Genomic DNA, 21,406 nt, shown 5'->3' with positions numbered 1-21,406 from the left:
GAACGATCGTGGAAGCGACATGCTCACGACGCGAAACCGCTGAACAGAATGCCTTTGCAGATGGCATTTTGTGGCAACCTCCGCGCATAGCCTATTTGCATGGGAAACGATCTACTTTCCATGACCTGCCTTCGATCTCGGGAGACGCACGTAACAGTGCTCATATGCTCGCCCCTCATTCCTTTGCAGATGCGATGCACAGTTTCTATTGCGCCATGAACAGAAGAGCCACTCGTTACCGGGGTCCATCACGCGGGCCTTATTTTCCAGTCTCTGCGCTCATTTGAAGCCCTGCAATGCTGCGATTCTGCGGACTTGCCCAGGCCCTCCACCTCTCTTTAAGTCTCTCGTCGCCACTAGGTCTGGTCACGCAAGATGGTATCAAAAGAAGGTGTCCCAATGACCCATCTTGCACGAGGTTTCCAGCAGCGCAGGCCAGGCCACAATGCTCCACCGCGATAGGGAAGGTTTGAAACCCACAAAGTGCCTGATGTGAAGCTCACGGAGTACCCGTATAGATATCCAGCATTCAGGGATAAGACCACCGGGCGATTGACATTCACAGACCCTCGCTTATCGTCTCTGCCTTGTGACTGGGAAGACGTGACCAAAGAAAACACGCCGTATCTTCCGGAGTATCGAAATACTCGGACCGGAGAGCTTCAAAATTCATGGTGTGACCCTCGATGTGATGTCGATGCTCTCAGGCAAAGAGGAGTCGATATTGAAGAATTCGTACTGATATGACTTCAAGGGTCACTTGATGTACTTTTTAATAAACTCCTTCAACTGCTCCTCACTCCACTCCGGCAGCCCCAACAACTCATTATCAGTCTTGTCGAAATGATTTCCCTCCTCGCCATTGTCCCCAAAACTAACCTTGACTATATACCCTCTCATCGCCATGGGGCTCAAATCACCCTTCTTGAAGTTCTCCTCGGATTCTTTGAGCATCGCATCAGTATCGATGTTCATTGTCTTGATCTCGTCGTTCGGCCTGAGTTCTCGCAGCAGGCGAAGCATTTCCAGCTGGGAGGTGGCCTTGGAGTGGATGAAGCAGTACTTGTTGATGACCAGATCTCTCTTAGACAGAGCGAGCGCAACAGCCTTGCCGACATCATCGAGCGTGGTAGCGGAGATCTTCCCCTTTCCATGATCGAGGAGACGGATCGGCTGCCCGTCAAAGTTCAACAAGATGTCTCTGTCAAGAGCCCAGTCTAGCAGCACCCCCTGGTTAATGATCGTGAACGTCAAAGCCCCCTCGTTGGCTTTCTTCACGACGTAGTCTTCCATATCTCCCTTGGGCTCGAGTGGCGGAAGATGGCGGTTCTTCGGCTTCCGCATATCCGCTCCAAATGACGAGGGAATGTAGTGCGGAATCCCCGCGGCAATTGTGGCGTCGATGAGGGCGAGCTGGGCGGGCAATACATGGACCTCACGGTTCATAAGACAGACGACTGCATCGACTTTTCCCGCGGATTTGAGCGTTGAGGTGAGCTTCTCAACGGAGGAGTAGTCTGCTTCGGCGACTTTGACGCCGGGGAAGGCTTTTGCGGTCTTCTCTGGGCTACGAGTGAGGACCGTTACTTCGAAGCCTGCTTTGAGGAGGTTTGTGATGACTGCTGCACCGAGAGAGCCGTTTGGCTGGAACGTGTTAGTGGGCTGAGAGGTTGTGGAAAGAGTGAGAGGCTTACCCCAGAGACGGCAACGTGCTGAACCTTCATTGTTGCTCGAGTATCCTGAAGTGCTTGATGGAAGTGATGTCGAAGGGATCTGAGAGCAGGCCAACATATATACTCAGTCCCCGTGAGTCCTTAAATCCAGATTCTGACATAAGTGGCCCACCCGCGTACCTGCATCTTTGCTCTGTGCTACAGCCTTAAACGTCCTGAACAAGTTAGTCAAATCGCAAATTAATCCTGGTCCGGCATCTCGGTGAGCTAGGGCATCCTCAAATCCGCGAGCGAGTCGTGAGAGCTCCCTTTTGCTGACTATGTGGTAGGGCCGGAGATAGACGTGGGATGGAACGAGAAAACCCTAAGAAGCTCCAGATATTCCTACCTGAACCGATCCCTATGCGAATGAGAGGCTCGTCGAGTAGATGGCGTTGATAGCTCGGGCAGAGAGTCGTGGTCGGCCGGGCTGCTAGGAATTTGACCATCAAAATGCGGTTGCCTGATGAGAAACTCGCACAAAATGTGTTGTAATGGCGGAGAAATCAGTGAATACTCATCGCCAAAGCCGCCGAAAACATTGACAGTTAGCCTACAATTTCTCATTTCTCTTCTTCGATCGGTATCCACTTCTTGTGCTACCTCCGTCAATCTCAATGACGTTTCCAGTGACATGGCCAGCACCGTAGCTGGAGAGATACAGAACCAGACCAGCGAAGTCCTCTGGCTTTCCAACTCTACCACTAGGTTGTCCTGCTGACAAAGTGTCCAAAGCCGTCTCGAATCCGTAGGCTGTCATGCGGCTCGGGAAGACACCTGGACAGATACAGTTGACAGTGATATGGTGAGGCATCAGTTTAGATGCTTGCGTCCTGGAGAGATGAATGCAAGCCGCTTTGCTGGGACCGTAGCTGAAGGTTCCAGAACCGGGTGCTGCAAGTCCGCCTTCGTCGCCCACTGTCACATCGACGGTGGTTATGCCCGCCATACTGGCGATGTTGATGACTCGGTTAGGGAAGTCTGCGGTGGCGCCCTTGGTTAAGAGTCCATGCAGGCCGACCGTGGTGTAATAGATGGCCTTAACATTAAGTGCCATCAGCTTGTCCCAGCCTGATTCTGGGAAGTCGTCGTATGGTGCTCCCCTGTGAAAAGACGGTCAGAACTCGAGATACACGCGGGAAGTCTGGAGCACCTACCAAGTTGCACCAGAGTTGTTGACAAGCACAGTCAAGCGATCAGTCTTCTTCTTGACCTCAGCTACCAAGGCATCACATCCTGCCTTATCCTTCAGATCCGCTACGACGTACTCGCACTTTCCAGGTCCAAGACTGTTGAGTCTACTGGTGGTCTTTTCAAGTTCGCCCTTCTTCCGACTCGCAATGATGACTCGCGAGCCATTCTGTACAAAAGCTTGCGCGGCCATTTCTCCCAGGCCGGTGGCGCCTCCAGTAATCAAGACTACATGCTGCTTGAAGTTGAACAAGTTGGAGACGCTGAGGTCTGCTGCCGTTGAGGAGTGGGCCATTCTGCTCGCCGAGACTCTACAATCTGGACAAGATGGTACAGAGACTGTAGAATAGATTGTAGTTATATTGCTGTTGGAAAGTGAGGATGATTTTCCGTCGCCGTCGTTGCCAATCCGGGAGGAGGCGGGGAGGCCTCGGCAATCGAAAGGAATCTCACCTCAGACGTCCCTTTGCCGTGGACCTTGCATCGCTATCACTCATACATCTAATCAAAGGTCTGATATTTGCAGCCACGGCCCTATGTGCCCAAATACGGCTTGAGAGACCAGAATGCTATAGTCTCAGATGGGAAGTGATGAGGCAAAGTGAACCTGATTCGAAGCATCAAAATCGAGGAAAGCTAGCATCCCTCATCCAAGAGCCTCCACTGCCGAACCGACCATACCGATCTACGCCCTTCACCTATGTCTCGGATCTGGTGTGGGCGGAGATTACAACTAGGCTGCGATCGTAGAACTACCGATTTCGGGTCTGAGGCAATGAAGAAGCCCACCACGAGTGAAAAAGATACGGGATGAAGAAAGGAGTAAACTCCACAGCAACGAGTTGACAAGAGCTATGCGCACATTTGAATTACTTGGAAGCAAGATGCGATGCAATGCGGCAATGGGCATACCTTCAGTCCCGACACCCACAGCTCAGAATGCTGCGATTGAGGTCCTTGGACTGCACTGAAGCGACGCCTGCTTGATGCAGAGTCATCTCGAACTCTCCAAGTAGAGCCTTTAGGACATGTTCGACACCAGTCTGTCCGTTGATGGCCAAGCCATAAATATACGGTCGGCCGATCAGGACACATTTTGCTCCAAGGGCCAGTGCCTTGGCGACGTCCACTCCAGTACGTATGCCGCTATCGAAGAAAACGTCCAGCTCCGACCCAACAGCATTTGCAATTGCTTCAAGCGTTTCCAAGGACCCCGGAACACCATCTTGTTGTCTGCCGCCGTGGTTGGACACCACGACGCCTTGCATACCGTAGGCGACTGCTTTCTTTGCATCTGCGACTGTTTGAATGCGTTTAAGCACGATCGGTCCGTCCCAGTTCTTTTTCAAAAACGAAAGATCCTCCCACGAATGTGAGAGCCCTGGCGTGCTGATGCCAGCCCACTCAGCGGCTGCGGTAGCCAAGTCGTCCTCCACGCCTTTGCTGTGCTTTTCGTGGCACCGCTTCTGAAAGACTGGATCGGTGAGGCCGTTCTCGACTCCGACATGATCTGCGACAAGGAATGGATTGTATCTGCCGACGTCAGCATTGGCCTAGACCTTTTCAATTCTAGCTACATACCCGTGATCCATATCGACATATCTCCAGCCCATGGCATACGTATCGACTGTCACGAACAAAGCCGTATACCCGGCCGCCTTGGCTCGTCGAAGTAGCGACACGGTGTATTCGTTGTGCTCGTTCGATGGCCAGTAGAGCTGGAACCACGATGTGCCTCCTTCATTGGCCTTCGCAGCGTTCTCGATGCTTGTGCAAGTCGCACTTGAAAGTATGTAAGGAAGTCCACAGCTTGCCGCAGCCTTTGCCGCAGCTATCTCGCCATCCCGATGGAAGATCTTCTGGACACCTATGGGCGCCAGTGCAACTGGATATGACATTTTCTGACCTAGGACGGTCGTCTCAAGCTCTGGATATTTGGTCTGGACAAGTCGTGATGGAAGAAGGGCCCATTGGTGGAACGCATCTCGATTGCGCTTGTCCGATTCTCCTGTGCCAGCATTTCCAGAAACGTATCCCCAGGAATCTGCTGAGAGCGCTGCTTTGGCGAGCTGTTCCCATTTGGAGCTGTCGAATGTAATGCTGGGCTTGACTCCTTTCAGGGCATTCAGAAACGTTTCTGTTTCGTACTGATGAGGTGCAGCCCGAGGACGGGAAGATATGGGAGAGGCTGCCATCAGGAATACTGAGGATAAAATTGACTATGGCAGCATTGTACCATTTGCTGCATGTGGTGTTTATACCAACTCCGGCTGCTTCGGTAGAAAGATTATCCTTGAGCTGATACTGGAAACTGGACCCTTGATCGACTGCAACGGAAGACTTCCAATCGGGCTTTCGTGAAATCCCAGCCTTGCTTGAGCTGAAAGTGAACAACACCGTAAGGTGCTCAACGATATGAGGGTGCCCCCTGTGGATGTCCATCAGGCAATTCAGCTAGGGACAAGTGCGGCTGAAGGCGGTCAACACTGCCGATCGAATGGACCTCTCGTCTCATCACGGTCCGCTCGTCTAAATCATACAGTTCAAGCGGCAGGCTCCAAGCTGTGAAGATGTACATGCCCTCCAGGAAGTCAGGCTGCTTAATCATTGCATCATGAATGTACTGGCATCCATTGGACGAGTCATTCTGTTGTCATTTGACATCCGAGAGCCATCAGTGACAGACAGAGTCTTTGGCCTCGGGTGGTACTCGAGGGGCACCACGTACGCGGCCTCCGACGCCTCAAGCTTCACATCAAGTGCAAATCTCACAGCGCTGCAGTTGACAACCATCTCAATATGCATTACTATCTATGATATCTCAATATGCGTTACAATCTATGAGAATCACCATGGAAACCTCCTGGCGACGAAGCATGTTCTCTATCTTCATGATCTCCAGCATCCGCCTCCTTTCCCATCCGAATCATCTTTCCTGGATTCAGCAAACACAACGGATCAAGTGCGAGCTTGACCGCCCGCATTGCATCTACGGATGCTTCGCCGAGCTCGTAGACAACCTGGTCACGATACTCGAGTCCAATGCCGTGCTCACCGGACACTGTACCATCCATGTCCACGCTCATTTGCTGGATTTCGGAAATCAGCTTTCTTGCTTTTGCCTTCTCTTTGGCACTATAGAGGACCGTGGCATGGAAGTTGCCTAGCTTCGAGTTAGAAACTGGTGTACCGTCACGGAACAACAGGTCACTCACCATCGCCAACATGTCCAAGGAACGAGCCCAACAAATTTGACTCGTCGACTTTCTTTCGACTCTCTCGAATAATATCCCCAAGCCTCGATATCGGCACGCAAGCATCCGCGCTCAGAAACTTGTCGTCTGGATCTCTCTTCAGAGCCAGTGTGGACCACAGAGCAGTTTTACGAGCCTCCCACAAGCCCTCTCCTTCTTCATCATCAGCCGCGAGCTGAAAATTTGCAGAGCCGGTCTTGCTGGCTAGGTCTGCGACTTCTTTCGCGATACCCTTTACGGCTTCTGGCGTCGACCCTGCGATTTTCAGGAATAGAGTCGCTTTCTCTGGCCACTCTGTCGAGCAATATCCGCCTCCATTAACCGCGCGCATTGTGGTTGCGTCCAAGAGTTCCATAGCTTCCAGTTGATGCCCGGTTTGCACAATCCTCGCGGCCAGTCGAACAGCATGGTCGATGGAAGGAAATTGGGCCACTGCGACTCGAACGTTTTCAGGTTGTCTTGTGAGTTTCAGGTGTGCTTTAGTCACAAAACCAAGAGTGCCTTCTGATCCCGTGAACAAGCGAGTTAAATCATATCCTGAGCTTGACTTGCGTGGTCGATGTCTCGTCTGGATAATCGTTCCATCCGCCAGAACGACTTCGAGACCTAAGACCCAGTCTTTCATTGTGCCGTATCGATACGCATTCGTTCCCGAGCATCCCTGAGATATCATGCCGCCAATCTGAGCGCCTGGTCCTGGATCTGGAGGACAAAACATATCGTCCTTGGCTAGTAGCTCATTCAGCTGTTGATATCCCACCGACGGCTGTACAGTGACATCCATATCATCCTTCCGCACCTCCAACACTTGATTCATATGCCGATTGAAATCAATGCAGACCTCGCGGTGCTGCGCTGCCAACGTTCCCTCCAGACTTGTCCCTCCACTGAATCCAATCATGGGAATTCTGCGACGATGGCAGATTTTGGCAATCTTACTCACGTCTTGCGTGTTGCGCGGGTAGACGATAATCGATGGAATGTCGTCTTCTCGTGGGGCTGGAGACCATTCTGTGCTGGAGTGGGTGACTCGTTCTCCGTGTACTAGGCTGACGTTTTCTTCTCCGAGCGTGGAGACAAAGTCTTTGTGGGCTGCTTTCAGATTTGCTTCCGACGTGTTGTATTGCAGGGATGGCATCGCGAAGAGTGGTCTTGTTGAGGTGGTTGATGCGGCACCCTCATCAGGCGAAGGCTGTTCTGCTTGTACTGCGCGTTTCTCTGGCAACAGCAGTGTGATGCTCGACGCTATACCAACGAGAGCGCACGCGAACGGTAACCAAGTCACCCTTGCCTTCTCTTCATCCGGTACTTTGCGGGCAGCTTGCGAGAAGTGCCTACACAAGTGCGATCGAATGATTGTCTTGTTTGGGCTTCTGGTTTCGTTCCATGGTGCCTTGGTTGTCACTCTCGACCTGGAAGATTCGTGAAAGCCTCTCGTAAATGCAATCTGGGCCTGACGGCCAATCGACGACTTGGAGGTTGCAAACATTCTGCAAGATAAATTCGGCTGGATGGCATTCTTCCGGACAAGGACCAAATCGAAGGCCTTATAGACCCTGCAGCGGACCTCCTGACATCCATTGGAAGTGATGTTCTGTCGCACGGTTCTCCTGGATCTACTTGTCTCAATGATGAGCCTCTTACAACATGCTGATGGGCCACTCATCCGCAGTCATCCGCATTGAGACCCTCGTCGCAGTGCGTCAGTAACATCACGAAAATATCGGCATAGGATTCTTTCCATGGCAGCTTTCCGCGCTCGAAGCCTGTTGGTTTAAGCCGAGTGAAGATCAGGGTCTCCTTACTCCGAGGCAATTCGCTCGGCTTAAGTGCAGCCTTTGTGTATCGGAACGAATTCCTAAGCCGAGTGTTGAAGATAGCACAAAACGTTTATCCATACAATGGAATTGGAACCATGGCCAGCTGTGCAATGCTAGTCGAATCTGTTGACTTTGCGTCGTCGTCAATGATGATGCTGTGGGAGACGCTACTCTGTCGACGACTAATGGCTTAGGCAGCTTTGAGCTTGCTCTGGCCAAGCTGAAATGGATATCAATGTGACGAGGGGAGTGTGGCGTCGAAGATATATATGTCCAGCCGTTCGGTCAAACAGCCAACTCACCTACAGTACAACACTTCTCACACCTCCAACCTATCGAAATGGCTGAACGAACGGTCAACGTTGCTGAGTACCTTTTCACGCGCCTCATTCAGCTGGGCTGCACTTCCCTCCACGGTGTACCAGGGGACTTCAATCTCCTTGCGCTCGACTTCGTTGAGTCAAGTGGTCTTCGATGGGTCGGGAACTGTAATGAGCTCAATGCTGGTACCGGACCTCGAATCGCTTCCAGACCATGATCATCGCTAACCGCAATCTGCCCCAGGCTACGCTGCCGATGCCTACGCGCGTCTTCGAGGCCTCGGCGCCATCTGCACGACTTTTGGCGTCGGTGAGCTCTCAGCTGTCAACGCGATCGCCGGCTCATTCGCTGAGCTCGCCCCTGTCGTACACGTTGTGGGTGTGCCCGGCCGACCAAGTCAGAAAGAGGGCATGCTTCTACATCACACGGTAGGTACCGTTATAACTGGCTTGATGAATGATGAGCTGACTCGCTTTGTAAAAAGCTGGGCAATGGCGACTTCACCGTTTTCGCAAGGATGTACAAGGAGATCACCATAGCACAGGCCGACCTCCTTGATCCCGCTACCGCACCCATGGAGATCGATCGTGTTCTGCGGACTTGCTATGTTGAATCGAGGCCGGTTTACATTCAGCTCCCGACCGATATGGTCGAGCAGCCCGTGCATGCTCGTTTACTTGACACCCCAATCGATGTGACGAGTCATGCCAGTGATAAAGACGCCGAGGACTTTGCGACGCACATCGTTCTCGATCGTTTGTACGAAGCAAAGCATCCCGTGTTCTTGATCGATGGCGCAGTGCAAAGAAGAGGGGTATGAGCAATCGGATGCCAACGCCCCGTGCGTAGCTGATCCGACACAGATCCGTCCTCAAGTAGAGGCCCTCGTCAATAAGGCAGGCATCCCGACTTTTGTCGCACCTATGGGCAAGGGCGTCATCAATGAAGACTTACCCAACTTCGTTGGTCTCTATGCCGGAGAGGTCTCAGCAAAAGGAATCGCTGAAGCCATCGAGCAAAGTGACCTGGTCATCACGATCGGCAACATCAAATCAGACCTTAATACCGCCGGCTTCACCTACCGCTTCTCCCGACTCAACACTATCGACATTAACTACAACCATGTCGATGTCAAGTACGCCAAGATCGAGAATGTATACTTCAAATCACTAGTGCCACGGCTGGAGCGAGAGTTGGATCCTTCAAAGCTGTCCCAGACCGCGAGACAAGTCCCAAGCATACCATCACCGCAAGTGGCCGACGAGACGGATAAGAGCCTCATAACACATGCATGGCTGTGGCCCAGGCTATCCAACTTCATGCAAGAAGGGGATGTCCTCGTCACTGAGACAGGCACTTCGTATCTGGGTCACTGGGAAACAAAGCTTCCGCGCAACGTGACCATCATCAATCAGATCTTGTGGTCGAGCATCGGCTATGGTGTTGGCGCCACACAAGGAGCAGCCCTGGCCACAAAAGAGTTTGGAAAGGGACAAAGGGTTATTTGCTTCGAGGGCGATGGCTCCTTCCAGCTTACCGCTCAAGAGTTATCGACCATCATTCGGCATAATCTCAAGGTCACTATGTTCCTGATCGAGAACAGTGGTTATGAGATTGAGCGTTGGTAAGTCTTGCATCTCGATTACCGTATACGTGAAATCTGACCGAACGTGAACTAGGGTACATGGCATGGAAGCCGGTTACAACGACATTCCTCAATGGCAATACTCCAAGTTTCCTCAGACGCTCATCCCCGAAGGCACCTCGCACACGGTCAAGACTTGGAAGATACGAACTCGACAAGAGCTTGAGAGTCTACTGCAAAATAAGTCGTTTGCCAACGGAGAAGGTCTGCAGGTAAGCTTCCTTGACATGAAGGTGTCTGATATGGAAGCCTCGAAGCTGACTTTGTTCGACCAGTTCGTTGAGATGCACATGCCAAAAGGCGATGCACCGAAGACTTTGCAAGAGTTTGGCAGAGGCGCTGCGGCGAGAGCATCTTGAAGTATTGCTTTGTCATATATACTAACTATGCAGCACGGCGTTCAGGGAGTTTTTCCGAACACAAGCTACAGTACCTCAAAATTTAATGCTTTCCCGCCAAACTTTTTCTCAGGTCAGCGATTCTTTTCGTGGATTCTTTGAAAGCTCGAAGATCTATCTGTCCACTCTTCAGCCCGGACACAATAGCAGTCACGGCATTCGAGCCTTGCGTTGTATTCCGAGCTGCAGCCAGAATAACATCCATGCCGGCCGACAAGGCCAACGTCGTCCTTTCGCCGGTATCCCCAAAAGCAGTCAGAGCTCCTGCTTCGATAGCATCACTGATCGTAACCCCTCGAAAGCCAAGTCGTCCACGAAGTTCTTGCCGGATCCAGCGTTTGCTCAGTCCGGATGGATATTTGCTGTCCAAAGCTGGATAGAGCGCCCAGGATGGCATGACCATTTTGACTCCGGTACTGATAGCAGTTTTGTAAGGTACTTCATCAATGCTACGAATCTCGTTTAGCGTCAGGTTGAGCGTGACAGGCTCGACATCGGTATTCGCATCTCGGGCTGCGGCTCCAAGACCCGGGAAGTGCTTCGCCGTAGCTAGTACTCCTTTGGATTGCATGGCGGAGATGAAGGGTCCAACGCATGTGGAGACTAGCTGACATGTGTTGCCATATGAGCGTTCGTATCTATCTAGGAAGTCACCAGACTCGCGGAATACACCCAAAACCGGGGCTAGGTCGCCATTGACATTGTACTCTGAGAAGACAGTTGCCACCGTCGACCCAGCACTCGCAGCAGCAGCGGCTGGATCGCTAGCTTGCCCAACCTCTTTTGCAGATTGTGTAGGTCCTCCAGGGAGGCGATTCACTTCGCCCCCTTCTTGGTCGGTCAGAATCAGAAGAGGAAATCCTGGGTAGTTCTTCGACTTCTTGTATGTCTGCTGCAGTGCATTGATCTGAGTGGGGAGATTGTCGTTGACGTTCTCTCCGAAGAGAATGATGCCGCCGAGTCGGCCGGCTATAGCTGCGGAGTATATGTCTTGCGGTATGGTGGGTCCTGGGTATGACCAGATTACGTGGTAACCTGCTTGTACGCCGTCACTGGGGTTGAAGCCTGTGCGGCTGGCTGCCGTTAGGCTGAAGCAAAGAGCTGGAAATGCAACAGTGACTCTCATCGTTGACCTTGCTCATGCGCTGGGGCTACAAAAATAGAGATGAAGATGAAGCCATTGGGACTTGCTTCAAGAATTTCGTTGGTGGGGCAGCTGCCCAAATAGGAAGGTGCAGTGAGTGAATAGAGTTCTCGGGCTGACTTCGGTTCGTGGGAATTGTGATACTATGAAAGTCGTTGTAGAGCTCGATTGTCATGTGCTGTCGCTGCCTTCTCCCGTCACAGCCACCGAAGCTTGCACTGCCTTGCTACATTTTCATGATTCGCCCCAGTCGCGGTATCAAAAGATTATTGCGATGGTGGCCAATCAATATGTGAGCCTTCGACGCCACGATCTGCAACTTGAAGGTACATGTCTGCCTCAATGCACCTCACCGGAGGGTGGCTTGAGGCGCTTAGCCCCAGTCTGCCCCGCCCCCAGCAGACATTCTTCAGCCTGACCAAGATCGTTGAAGGCTTTCGTTTCAAATGTCTCCGCTATACTGAGCTTATTGACTATGGCGTCGAATTCCTGGGACCAGCATCAGTCCTCGGATGCATTCCTACCAACTTCCAAGCATGGTCGAGCTACCGTCCGCCTCGTCCCTTTGGGCGAATCTGAAAACGGATCGCAATCGCAGTCGGTAGGCAAGCCGTCTTCCAAGTCGCTCATCTCCTGGAACGACGTCGGCCTGCTTCTCGGTGTTTTCGCTTGCCTCGCCATCCTCGTAGGATCAGTGTTTCCCCAACGCGCTGCCGTCTTTCTCGGTCAAACGAATCAGCTAGTCGTCGTCGGCTTTTGTCTTGCTCTGATGGCCATAGCCTGTCAGAAGCAGGTCTCGCTTGCCACGCTGCAATACTCTATACAGTCAGGAAGAGCAAGTCTCCAAGATCTGGAGACGATCTTGCAAGGCCAATTCTTCATCGCCAAGTCCAGCATGCTCTGCAAGGCGGTAATTTTCCTGCTCACAGCAGTTCCGCTGGCGCTGAGTGTGGGATACAAAAGGTGTGTTGGAGGAAGCAGCACTGTTAGGTGCGACGGCATCGCAGGCGATTTTGGTGCGACCGCTGCTCCAGGATACCAAAATATTGGACTGGGTCTTTCCCTCATCACTGAAACATATCTACCATTCTGGATCGATCCAAGGGAACCTCAATGTTATGGCTTCAATCTCCTCGTCGCATCGAACACTAAAAGTGCTGTGTCGGATGCACCTATGCCTCAGTATCTCGACTCGCTGCAGGCGTCATTGGACAGAGATGAATTTGTGCTTTTGACCACCACTGTCAACGCGACGGTTCCGGAGACGGTGCAGATATCAACATCGCTGCGAAATAACAACACGTATTGGCAACAATTGGCAACACAATACGGGCCCGGCAACTGGGCGGATATGGACATGCTGTATGGACGCCATGTCGTAGTCGCCAATGGACCTTCGGGCGCCAATTGCACGACCAGTTATCTATCGATATACAACGAGACGGGAGGACAAACAGTCGGGGGCGAGAGGCAGCAGACCTTCAACTCTCGCCGCGAAGCAACAGGCACATGGAAGATCACTCCGTCCAGCATCAGACTCGTCAATGCAGACATCTTGGAGACTCAGGACGAAGCTTTGTTTCGACGCAATCAGTCGCTTATAGATGACAACCAGATTGACGTTGTGGGTCTTTCCAGTCGCTTCGCGGCCGAGTACGACTGGACCCGGAATCCGCGCAATAGCTCCGTCAGCACCGCTCCAACCCTTGCGGTTACATTTCTCTGGGCTCGTATCGTCGCACAATGTGGCGTGGAGAATAATGGCCGGACTGGGGTATGGCGGGAGGTCAACCAGTACACCAAGGCATCGTCAGAGGTGCAAGTGTACCGACAGCGCGAAACACTGAGACGGAGCTGGGAACTTCTGCTGGTCTTCCTCGTGCTGCCGGTTGTCTCCCTCTTTGCGTTCTTGGCCAAGATGTGGTTCCACAGCTGCCCTGTTGATGACGGATTTGGTCTCATCTCAGTCTTGGCCGCTGTAGATTCGAAATCGCTGAGCGGATTGTACGGCGCTGGACTTTCGGGGAAGTTGACCCAGCGTGTTGGAATCCGATTTGACGTTGCTGACGACGAGAGGGTCGAGGCTCACGTGGGTGAGGTTGGGCGGCCGCGTCGGCTTCGAAGGGGTAGGATGTCCGCATGATTGAGATTGTATCAGAAGAATGCAATGTGGCCCGCCCAATTATTGTTTCGAGAGTGAGTTATACCGGCGAGCGACATTTACAAGCTTCTTACTGGTTTACAGGAGTCGTTTCATCTAAGGGCTGCTCATCCCAACTAGGAAGGTGCAGGAGCAAGTGAATGAAATTCGGACTAATTTCGGCTCGCAAAATACGCTCCGCGCCATAGCTAGGCATTTATCTCGAATGGCTTCAGCGACAGTAATCCCCAATGGAAAGACTAGACGCATCCCCGGATCTGGAGTCAATGAAATGCCTCAATGCTGCCGAACGGCGGTGGAACAGCCGTGGCATCTACCTGGCAAGAAGTGCATAGAGGAGCGTGGTTAAAGGTCCACTCGTGTCGCAACATTTGTCCATGAATCGTATCGAACGCTTTAGCGAACTGTGGACTGTTGACTTTCAATCGGGAAAGAGGCCGTCAGCAATTCACCCGAGACTCGCTTAAGCCGCGCTAGCCTGATCTCGTATGACTGGCAGCCAATAGTGCCTGCTCTGACCTACCGATCTTTTGTCCACACTGCTATATAACATGGTAAGAGAGTCTTCGGGCATACCTCTGCAGGGTAAACCTGCTCCAATCTCTCCAACATGGTCGACCTCCAAAGCGTCCGCCTCACCAACTCCGCACTCGTCCACCGCCAGCCCCTTGTAGCAGTCTTCACAGGCGGCACCAGTGGCATTGGCGAGTACACCATCCGCGGCCTCGCAGCACATCATGGAAAGACAGGTAAAGGTCTGCGAGTTTACATTGTTGGTAGAAACGAGGAAGCTGCCAACAAGATCATCTCGGACTGCTTGAAGATCTGTCCAACTGAGGAGTTCATCTTCCTCAAGGCTTCGGACTTGTCGTTGCTAAGGGAGGTTGATCGAGTTTGCGAGAAGATTCGACAGCTAGAGGAAGTGAAGGCTGGAGAGAGTGCGAGGATCGATCTGATGGTCATGAGCCATGCTGATCTGTGGTTTGGGGAAAGGAGAGGTATGCGATTGGATATTGATTTGCTTCAGATGATTGACTGGTCATAAAGAGACCGAAGAGGGCCTTGACAAGACCATGTCCTTCCTCTTCTACTCCCGCATGCGCTTCATCACCAAGCTCCTCCCTCTACTCCGGGCCTCCACGTTGCCAGCTCATGTCGTGTCCATCTACGGAGCCGGTCTCGAAAAGGGCCTACCCAACTGGCAGCCGAACAATCTCTCTCTCCGAGGCGACGATAAAACGTACTCGAAGAGCGCCTGCCGCACACACGTCATTGTCATGACCACCTTCTACTTCGAAAGGCTCGCGCAGCAGAATGCAGGCAAGGTCAGCCTAACACATGAGTACCCTGGGCTGGTAATGACTCCGGCTTTCGTCAATCCTTCGCATCCGTGGTGGTTCAGACTCATCTGGACGATCGTGAGTCCGGTCATACACTTCTTCAGGCCTGTTATCCCAGCGGAGGAAACGGGTAAGCGAGTGCTGTTCCTCTGCGGTGAGCGATTCCCGCCTCGAAGCAAAACTCAAGCCAAGGAGTATGCGACTACAGCTGATGGACTAGCCATCGCCACGAGTACTGATGGTGTCAGGGGGAATGGAGCCTATTCTGAATGGCATACGGGAGAGACAAACGACGTTGACGAGACGTACATTCCTTTGAGAAGGGACGGCTTTGGAGACAAGATATGGAAGCATACCAATGAGGCTTTCGATGCAATTGAAAGGGGCGAGCGGTTTACAGGTTAAAGCTGTCCATGCCAGGTCAGCGTTTCTATGTTGAATAGACCTGTTTACGAGGGGGAGCAGATTTCGCTGTTCAAGCGGTCGATTGAACCCTCATCTGAACGCCAGAAGACGCCCGAGCTTCCAGAGGAATCGCATCACTTCCACACACCACGGCCGTGGGCTTTTCTAGCTCGTCTGTCTCATTCCACCCTTCCCTCTTGTCCTCCGGTACTCTGACAAAGACTGAGCTCACCGCCACGGCTACTGCAGCTATGGCAGCTCCAAAGTATAAAGCGGCTCGATATCCTTTCGTCGAATCTGTCGTACTGAGATCGATCTGGCTCTCGATCGTCCCAGCAAAACCAAGACCCAGACTGCAGCTGTAGAGATTTAGAGTGCCAATCAGACTTGCCGCAACTCCTTGTTCGCGTCGACTCACGCTGTTGCAAGCGATGATCTGGGCTGCCGTGAAGACAAAGTCCGGACATAGACTGCCGATGAGTATCGCCGGGAAAGTCTGAGCCCAGTACGTCTGATGCTCCGGCATGGTGGCCAACAGCAAGTTGGATACGGCGATGCAGCTTGCTCCCAAGACCACTATCCACTGAGCGGCGAGGCGTGGAATCAACCAGGCTGCAAGGAATGTTGAGCCGACTGAACCAATGGCGAAGGGTATCCAGCCGATAGCAATCTGCATCGGTGTCCAGAGTCGTAGGAGTTGTTGCCAGGCGACCATGTACCACAAGCTGATTGCAAAGGCCATGTAGCTCAGCATGACAACTGTGGCGAGGGCTGAGAACGTCGGGGTCTTGAAGATGGAGAGGGGCATTATGGGCTCGGAGGCGAACTTTCTCTCCCACATGATGAATAGTGTGAAGGATGCGACCGAGGCCACAAGGATGATTATGATGTAGGAGGTGTCCCACCCAGCTGTTGGAGCTTGACTTTAAACGTGTTAGCTGCGTCAAATATTCAGGGAGATGCTACTTACTTCCAGACGAAGTTGAACATGATCAGGCTTGCAACGCCTAGGAATGCCCCAACGTAGTCTATCCGACCCTTGGGATCGACTGGCTGCTCTTTTGGCAGGATGAAGAATAGAACGCCAGTGACCACTGCCATCATGATTGTCCTTTCTCGAATCAGCTTGAACAACGACAATGTCAACCGAACTCACATCAGCCAGAAGATCCATCTCCAATCACTAAAGATCCCGGCTAGCAATGCTCCTAACCAGCCTCCCAGGGGAGCTGAGGCCGCGAAGAGCCCGATGCAGAAGTTCCGTAGCTTTCCTGGAGGAGTCGTAATGGAGAGCATCGCAACAGCGCTCGGCATGATCAGGGCTCCTCCAATTCCAGTCAAGGCTCTCACACTGGCGAAGCTCACGTAGTCCTCGCAGAAGCCGTTGGCAAGAGAAAACACGGTAAAGATTGCGCTGCCTATCAGCAAGATGCTGTTGTGACCGTAGATTGCACCGAGCCGACCAGCAACCAGAACAAACGTCCCCTGCGTTAAAGAGTATGAAGCAGCCATCCAGTTGGCTTGCGAGGGTCCGCCATCGATGCCGAGTTGTTTGCCGATGGTCAGACCAGCGACTATGCCGACTGCGTTGGAGATGAATTGAATGAGGTTGCAGGCGATGATGAGAGTGGTGATGAACAGTTCGCGATATTTGGCAGCCTGTGAGGTGGTGGCATGCTCTTGGGGTGTGAAAGCTAAAGCGGCTTCGAGTGATATGTCAGATGGATGTGCGGTGAATTTAGCGTTGTCGTGCTGGGAGCTGGCAGAATGGAGCGTCAGTTTGTGAATTTCGCTTTGGCAAGCTGTCGTTGTAGTAGTCATTGTGGATGCGTGGAAGATGAACGGGGCGCTGTTGAGGAATGCGATGAGATGAAGAAAGGACAGCAGGCCAGAGTCCCGAAAGCTCCAGGCGGCGTTGCCAGATTTGGACCAAAGTCCGCCCTGGAGACGCTGTCATACTTGAAACATCTTGCTGCAGTATGCACGCTCAGGCGGGGGACGCTCGCACTGCTGGAGGACCTGTATAGTGAGAGAGCGCAGGAATAGCTTTCGTGTCATGGTCTTCATTTCATACATTTACTTCGTACACCATAGCAGGCACGGTGGGATTTCCGCTCAGCCACTGGTCATATCCTCCAGTGGTCGAGACATACAGCGTTTTGCCATACGTCTTCCATCTCGCAGTTGTCGGGCCTGCCAGTCCATCGGCTATAGCCTGGCTGCTGCCGTTTCTCAGCGATATCTGCAACAGCTGGCTGTTGTCAGGATCCACAATGTAGGCAAAGCCTTTCTCCTCGTCGATCTCGAAATCATCTGGCGAAAGTCCCGACGCAATGATAGTCGGCTCGCCCCGTTTTTCGCCTGTCCTCGGATCGATTGGAATACGAGCCAGAATGCCTTGGCTGGGGTTGTTGTAGTATAGGGTGCCTTTCCGTACTCGGATGCCATTCACTCCATTGCCCTGTGGCTCACTTCCGTTGAAAGTTGGGTTCATGGTTGGATCTGTTAAGACGAGTCTCGGGTCTCCTCGAAAGACGTCCACAGTCCAGATGCCTCCCAAATTCTGGTCGACCATGAGTACGACTCGGTCGTTGAGTGCGGCAGCTCCATTGAGAAGGGATTTGGGATCAGGGCCCTTGGCTAGTTGTTCGATCTTGGTGATGTTCGGCCGCGTGGACTGCCAGTCTCCAGTCTGCGGCGCGTGGCGTGTGTGATGTCGCTGTCGGAGATCTACTCTCCACGTGATACCGGTGCCTGGGGTGCACTGTGCCGCGTTAGCTAGAAGTCGGTTGATGGATATGAGATACTACTCACAGCAAGCTGGTAGATATCACAATACATGGTGTTTATGACGAACAAGTCTGGTCCCACATTCGCAATGCTCATGATGGCATTCCCATAGTCGCTGAAGTTGTGCACTACCTCCTGCCTGCGACTGATCGGATCGACTTGATAAAGCACGGCGGAGCTGGCGGTTGCCGGCAAGATGTAGCCATTGCTATAGCGGACAGCCAAATTTTCGATCCAGGTTCGATTTTCGCTAAAGACCGGTACGGCATTGCTCAGAGCACAAGCAATGGATGCGGTGGCTAGCACTGCGAGCAGCGACTTCAGCAGCAGCATATCCGAACATGCCCACGCATGGCAAAGATCAAGGCCAGCGAGGGCCTCGGACCGTCTTATAACTCATCTGACGGGGTCTGTCTGCGTGGCTTGCATGGTTGTGATGGTTAGTGCAGGCGTGAGAGATGGTCGTGCCTTGAAGGAGAAGTTCCCCCAGGAGCCGGCGAATGGAGAGCCAGTCGTCGGCCCCGCCAAGCACGATTGCCGGGGCTCCACCTTGATAACGGACTAGCGTGTCTGGTCCGTCAATCGAGTGAATTCTCCGGCTTAGGTCTGTGCCGCAACGTCGCAGAAGCTACAATCCTTCTTTTTGATTGACAGAGGGCAAGCCATGCTGGAATTTCTTGTACGTGTTGGATTTACATCTCAGACGGCTACGTCGGGAGGCCACTTGGGATGACAGCGCCGTAGAAGGTCAGCCTTGGACCTCTCGTCAGCCACGAACGGCTAGCACTGGCATCTATGTCTTAATCAAAGGCTGGGCGCCTCTTCAAACACTGTAAATCATTGCGAAAGGTGGCAGCCCGCAGTCCACAAAGGGCAGAAAAGAAGAAGAACAGGGCTGCAAGATGTCCTGAGGTATTGAAGTAGCCAGAGGTCGTTCGGAGCTGTTGACATGCACCGTTGCCGTGGCAATCAGTAACCTGCGAGTGAATGATTACATGATTTCAAAGCTACACCTATGGTGAGATGACATCCGAGAGAAATCCGAGCCAAACCCGTGACGTCTCAGCCTCACTGCTCAAATAGTGCTTCTGAACGATATCCCAAACTTAGTTGCGGTGCCGATCGCTGATCTTCAGACGGATTGTCCGCGGACATGTGAGCGCGAGCGCGAATTGTGCAGCTGAAGTGTACGGTCATAGTTGCCAATATCACACATTGTATAGGTCGGCAACCTACTGTGCTAAAGCCGGTTGTGTATTCCTAGGAAGCTCTTGATTGCTAATGCTTAATTCCTAAAGCGTTGAGTACTTAAGAGCTCCTAGAATACAACTCAACTCCGACTGCTCAAGTCCTTATCGAATAACCTAGAGCTTGACAATGGCTACTCATTGTGTAGGCTTGATCGGAGCTACAGGGGAGACAGGCGGCTCGATATTGCAGGGATTGATCCAAGATGGCAGCTTTGTCAGTACATGATTGAATGAAGGTTGTTTATTCGTCTGACGACTGTCCAGGAGATCATCGCACTCGCACGTCCGGAGTCGCTGTCGAAGCCAGCCAATGTAGCTCTCAAAGACAAGGGTATACAAGTTCGTGCTCTGGACCTGGAGGGCTCTGAACAGGCTATCGTTGCGGCTTTGAAGGACATCGACATCCTCATCTCTGCAATTGCCGGGTCGCAGCAACTGGTCCAGATCCCGCTCGCAAAAGCCGCCAAAGTCGCCGGCATCAAACGCTTTGTGCCGTGTGCATTTGCGACGCCAATGCCTGTTGGAGTCCACCAGTCGAGAGATCAGAAAGAAGAGATCTTCAATCTGACCAAGCGACTCCACCTGCCGTACACCATCATCGACGTGGGTTGGTGGCATCAATTCTCCTTCCCGAGGCTTCCATCTGGAAAGATCGACTATGTTGTTGGATTTCCGAACGAGACGGTCCCAGGCGACGGCAACATTCCGACGGCCCTGACGGATCTTAGAGATGTTGGGAAGTACGTCGCTCGTGTCATCAAAGACGACAGAACGCTCAACAAGACCGTCTTCGTCTATAACGAGCTCTGGACACAGAACAGGATCCACGACTTGCTGGAGAAGCTGTCGGGCGAGAAGATCCCTCGCAAGTATACGCCAGCGGAAAAATACGAGCAGAAGGTCGATGATGTCATTGCCGAACTTGAGGCAAACCCGAAGGATCCTGTGTTGAGGGTGAAGAAGGTGTATAACCAGTATTGTCTGTCTGTCGGTATCCGCGGAGAAAATACTCCAGAGTATGCGCAGTACCTGGGCTATCTCGATGGGAAGCAGCTTTACCCAGATGTGAAGTTCACGCCGTATGAAGACTATCTGCAGGAGGTCGTCGACGGCAGGGCTGTGGGGATCTACGATGAGATGAGGCCCTTGCTTTTCGAGGCTCTTGCAGAAGGCGATTAGACGCTGTGCCCTTTCCTTTGACTGGAAAGAGAACGATAGCGCAGGAGCACTAGATACGCGCGCAATCTGAAAGCTGATTCGGTTAGCGAATTACTTCTTCCAGCATCTAGGTTGCTTCTTGTCTAAGCGGGGCACAAGGCTTTCTGCTTTAGGGAATTATTGGGACAGTTCTCAGTACTCCTAGGGTCTCTAGCAGACAATGTAGGCCTTAATGGGCGGTCCAGAAACATCGTGGTGCCGCTAGTCCTCGACTCGAGTCTCTGCTACTACATCTCTGTTGTGTTTGTCTAGGTTTGCATTAAGACTGGGCAATACTACATGCACTTGACGGCATGTCGCTGCTGCAATCTCTTCACCCTTGCCCAGCTTTAGTCGGACGAACGAGTGGCGTGTACCACTTGATTCAGTCCCTAGCGTGATGGCTCTACTACAGTTTCCCGCACCGAGCTACCCTGCATCGGCCTTCTGTAGCAGTGCTTGCCTTTTAATTGTCTGGGCCAACAAGCCGTGTCTTTCCGCACGTCCAAAAGTTTAAAGGAACTGTGCAACCCCAAAGTGCCTGCAGCTTCATGACACTGCCTCTATAACTTTCGAGAAGACCAATAGAGACCATAGAATGCAGGCACCAGGCAACTCTCAACCATCCGTCGCGCGCCATCGCCGCTACAGATGCGCGCAGGGATTTGGAATAGGTGTACATGCCGACAGATACCCGGAGGAGTAGATACCAGCAGATCTTTAGAAGGCCCGTAGGTGCTTACGCAGGTATTTAGAAGCAGATGCCTATAGGAGCAGA

At 52.4% G+C, this 21,406-nt stretch overlaps 10 protein-coding genes across 10 annotated transcripts; 4 read left to right on the top strand and 6 right to left on the bottom strand.

Annotated features, from left to right (window-relative positions):
- Nucleotides 1–756: 756 nt before the first annotated feature.
- M409DRAFT_60080 (uncharacterized protein) lies at nucleotides 757–1,724 on the bottom strand (the record flags this gene model as incomplete). The annotated part of the gene is made up of 2 exons (XM_033814360.1): nucleotides 757–1,644; nucleotides 1,695–1,724. The coding sequence occupies 2 exons, from the start codon at nucleotides 1,722–1,724 to the stop codon at nucleotides 757–759; spliced, it is 918 nt and encodes a 305-aa protein (XP_033661274.1).
- A 541-nt stretch (nucleotides 1,725–2,265) lies between these two features.
- M409DRAFT_60079 (uncharacterized protein) lies at nucleotides 2,266–3,198 on the bottom strand (the record flags this gene model as incomplete). Its single annotated transcript, XM_033814359.1, has 2 exons — nucleotides 2,266–2,815; nucleotides 2,870–3,198. 2 exons carry the CDS (start codon nucleotides 3,196–3,198, stop codon nucleotides 2,266–2,268), a joined length of 879 nt encoding a protein of 292 aa, XP_033661273.1.
- Nucleotides 3,199–3,817: 619 nt separating this feature from the next.
- M409DRAFT_37769 (uncharacterized protein) lies at nucleotides 3,818–5,098 on the bottom strand (the record flags this gene model as incomplete). The annotated part of the gene is made up of 2 exons (XM_033810793.1): nucleotides 3,818–4,436; nucleotides 4,485–5,098. The coding sequence occupies 2 exons, from the start codon at nucleotides 5,096–5,098 to the stop codon at nucleotides 3,818–3,820; spliced, it is 1,233 nt and encodes a 410-aa protein (XP_033661272.1).
- A 636-nt stretch (nucleotides 5,099–5,734) lies between these two features.
- On the bottom strand, nucleotides 5,735–7,646 carry M409DRAFT_70533 (uncharacterized protein; the record flags this gene model as incomplete). Its single annotated transcript, XM_033818783.1, has 3 exons — nucleotides 5,735–6,066; nucleotides 6,119–7,349; nucleotides 7,413–7,646. 3 exons carry the CDS (start codon nucleotides 7,644–7,646, stop codon nucleotides 5,735–5,737), a joined length of 1,797 nt encoding a protein of 598 aa, XP_033661271.1.
- Nucleotides 7,647–8,317: 671 nt separating this feature from the next.
- On the top strand, nucleotides 8,318–10,302 carry M409DRAFT_29229 (uncharacterized protein; the record flags this gene model as incomplete). Its single annotated transcript, XM_033809368.1, has 6 exons — nucleotides 8,318–8,483; nucleotides 8,542–8,726; nucleotides 8,783–9,112; nucleotides 9,162–9,922; nucleotides 9,978–10,155; nucleotides 10,219–10,302. 6 exons carry the CDS (start codon nucleotides 8,318–8,320, stop codon nucleotides 10,300–10,302), a joined length of 1,704 nt encoding a protein of 567 aa, XP_033661270.1.
- Nucleotides 10,303–10,384: 82 nt separating this feature from the next.
- On the bottom strand, nucleotides 10,385–11,467 carry M409DRAFT_70531 (glycoside hydrolase family 3 protein; the record flags this gene model as incomplete). The annotated part of the gene is made up of 1 exon (XM_033818782.1): nucleotides 10,385–11,467. One exon carries the CDS (start codon nucleotides 11,465–11,467, stop codon nucleotides 10,385–10,387), a length of 1,083 nt encoding a protein of 360 aa, XP_033661269.1.
- Nucleotides 11,468–11,960: 493 nt separating this feature from the next.
- On the top strand, nucleotides 11,961–13,628 carry M409DRAFT_29227 (uncharacterized protein; the record flags this gene model as incomplete). Its single annotated transcript, XM_033809367.1, has 1 exon — nucleotides 11,961–13,628. The coding sequence occupies one exon, from the start codon at nucleotides 11,961–11,963 to the stop codon at nucleotides 13,626–13,628; it is 1,668 nt and encodes a 555-aa protein (XP_033661268.1).
- A 628-nt stretch (nucleotides 13,629–14,256) lies between these two features.
- On the top strand, nucleotides 14,257–15,391 carry M409DRAFT_70530 (uncharacterized protein; the record flags this gene model as incomplete). The annotated part of the gene is made up of 2 exons (XM_033818781.1): nucleotides 14,257–14,644; nucleotides 14,694–15,391. The coding sequence occupies 2 exons, from the start codon at nucleotides 14,257–14,259 to the stop codon at nucleotides 15,389–15,391; spliced, it is 1,086 nt and encodes a 361-aa protein (XP_033661267.1).
- A 178-nt stretch (nucleotides 15,392–15,569) lies between these two features.
- M409DRAFT_34162 (uncharacterized protein) lies at nucleotides 15,570–17,026 on the bottom strand (the record flags this gene model as incomplete). Its single annotated transcript, XM_033810316.1, has 3 exons — nucleotides 15,570–16,314; nucleotides 16,362–16,502; nucleotides 16,548–17,026. Coding segments are annotated over 3 exons (1,365 nt in total), but the record flags the coding sequence as incomplete, so codon positions are not given.
- A 2,532-nt stretch (nucleotides 17,027–19,558) lies between these two features.
- Nucleotides 19,559–20,610, top strand: M409DRAFT_70528 (uncharacterized protein; the record flags this gene model as incomplete). Its single annotated transcript, XM_033818780.1, has 2 exons — nucleotides 19,559–19,645; nucleotides 19,696–20,610. 2 exons carry the CDS (start codon nucleotides 19,559–19,561, stop codon nucleotides 20,608–20,610), a joined length of 1,002 nt encoding a protein of 333 aa, XP_033661265.1.
- Between the last annotated feature and the right edge of the window lie 796 nt (nucleotides 20,611–21,406).

Source organism: Zasmidium cellare, assembly GCF_010093935.1.
Source record: "Zasmidium cellare ATCC 36951 unplaced genomic scaffold M409scaffold_49, whole genome shotgun sequence".
Lineage (NCBI taxonomy): Eukaryota > Fungi > Ascomycota > Dothideomycetes > Mycosphaerellales > Mycosphaerellaceae > Zasmidium > Zasmidium cellare.
This window is presented reverse-complemented; position numbering and strand designations above follow the sequence as displayed.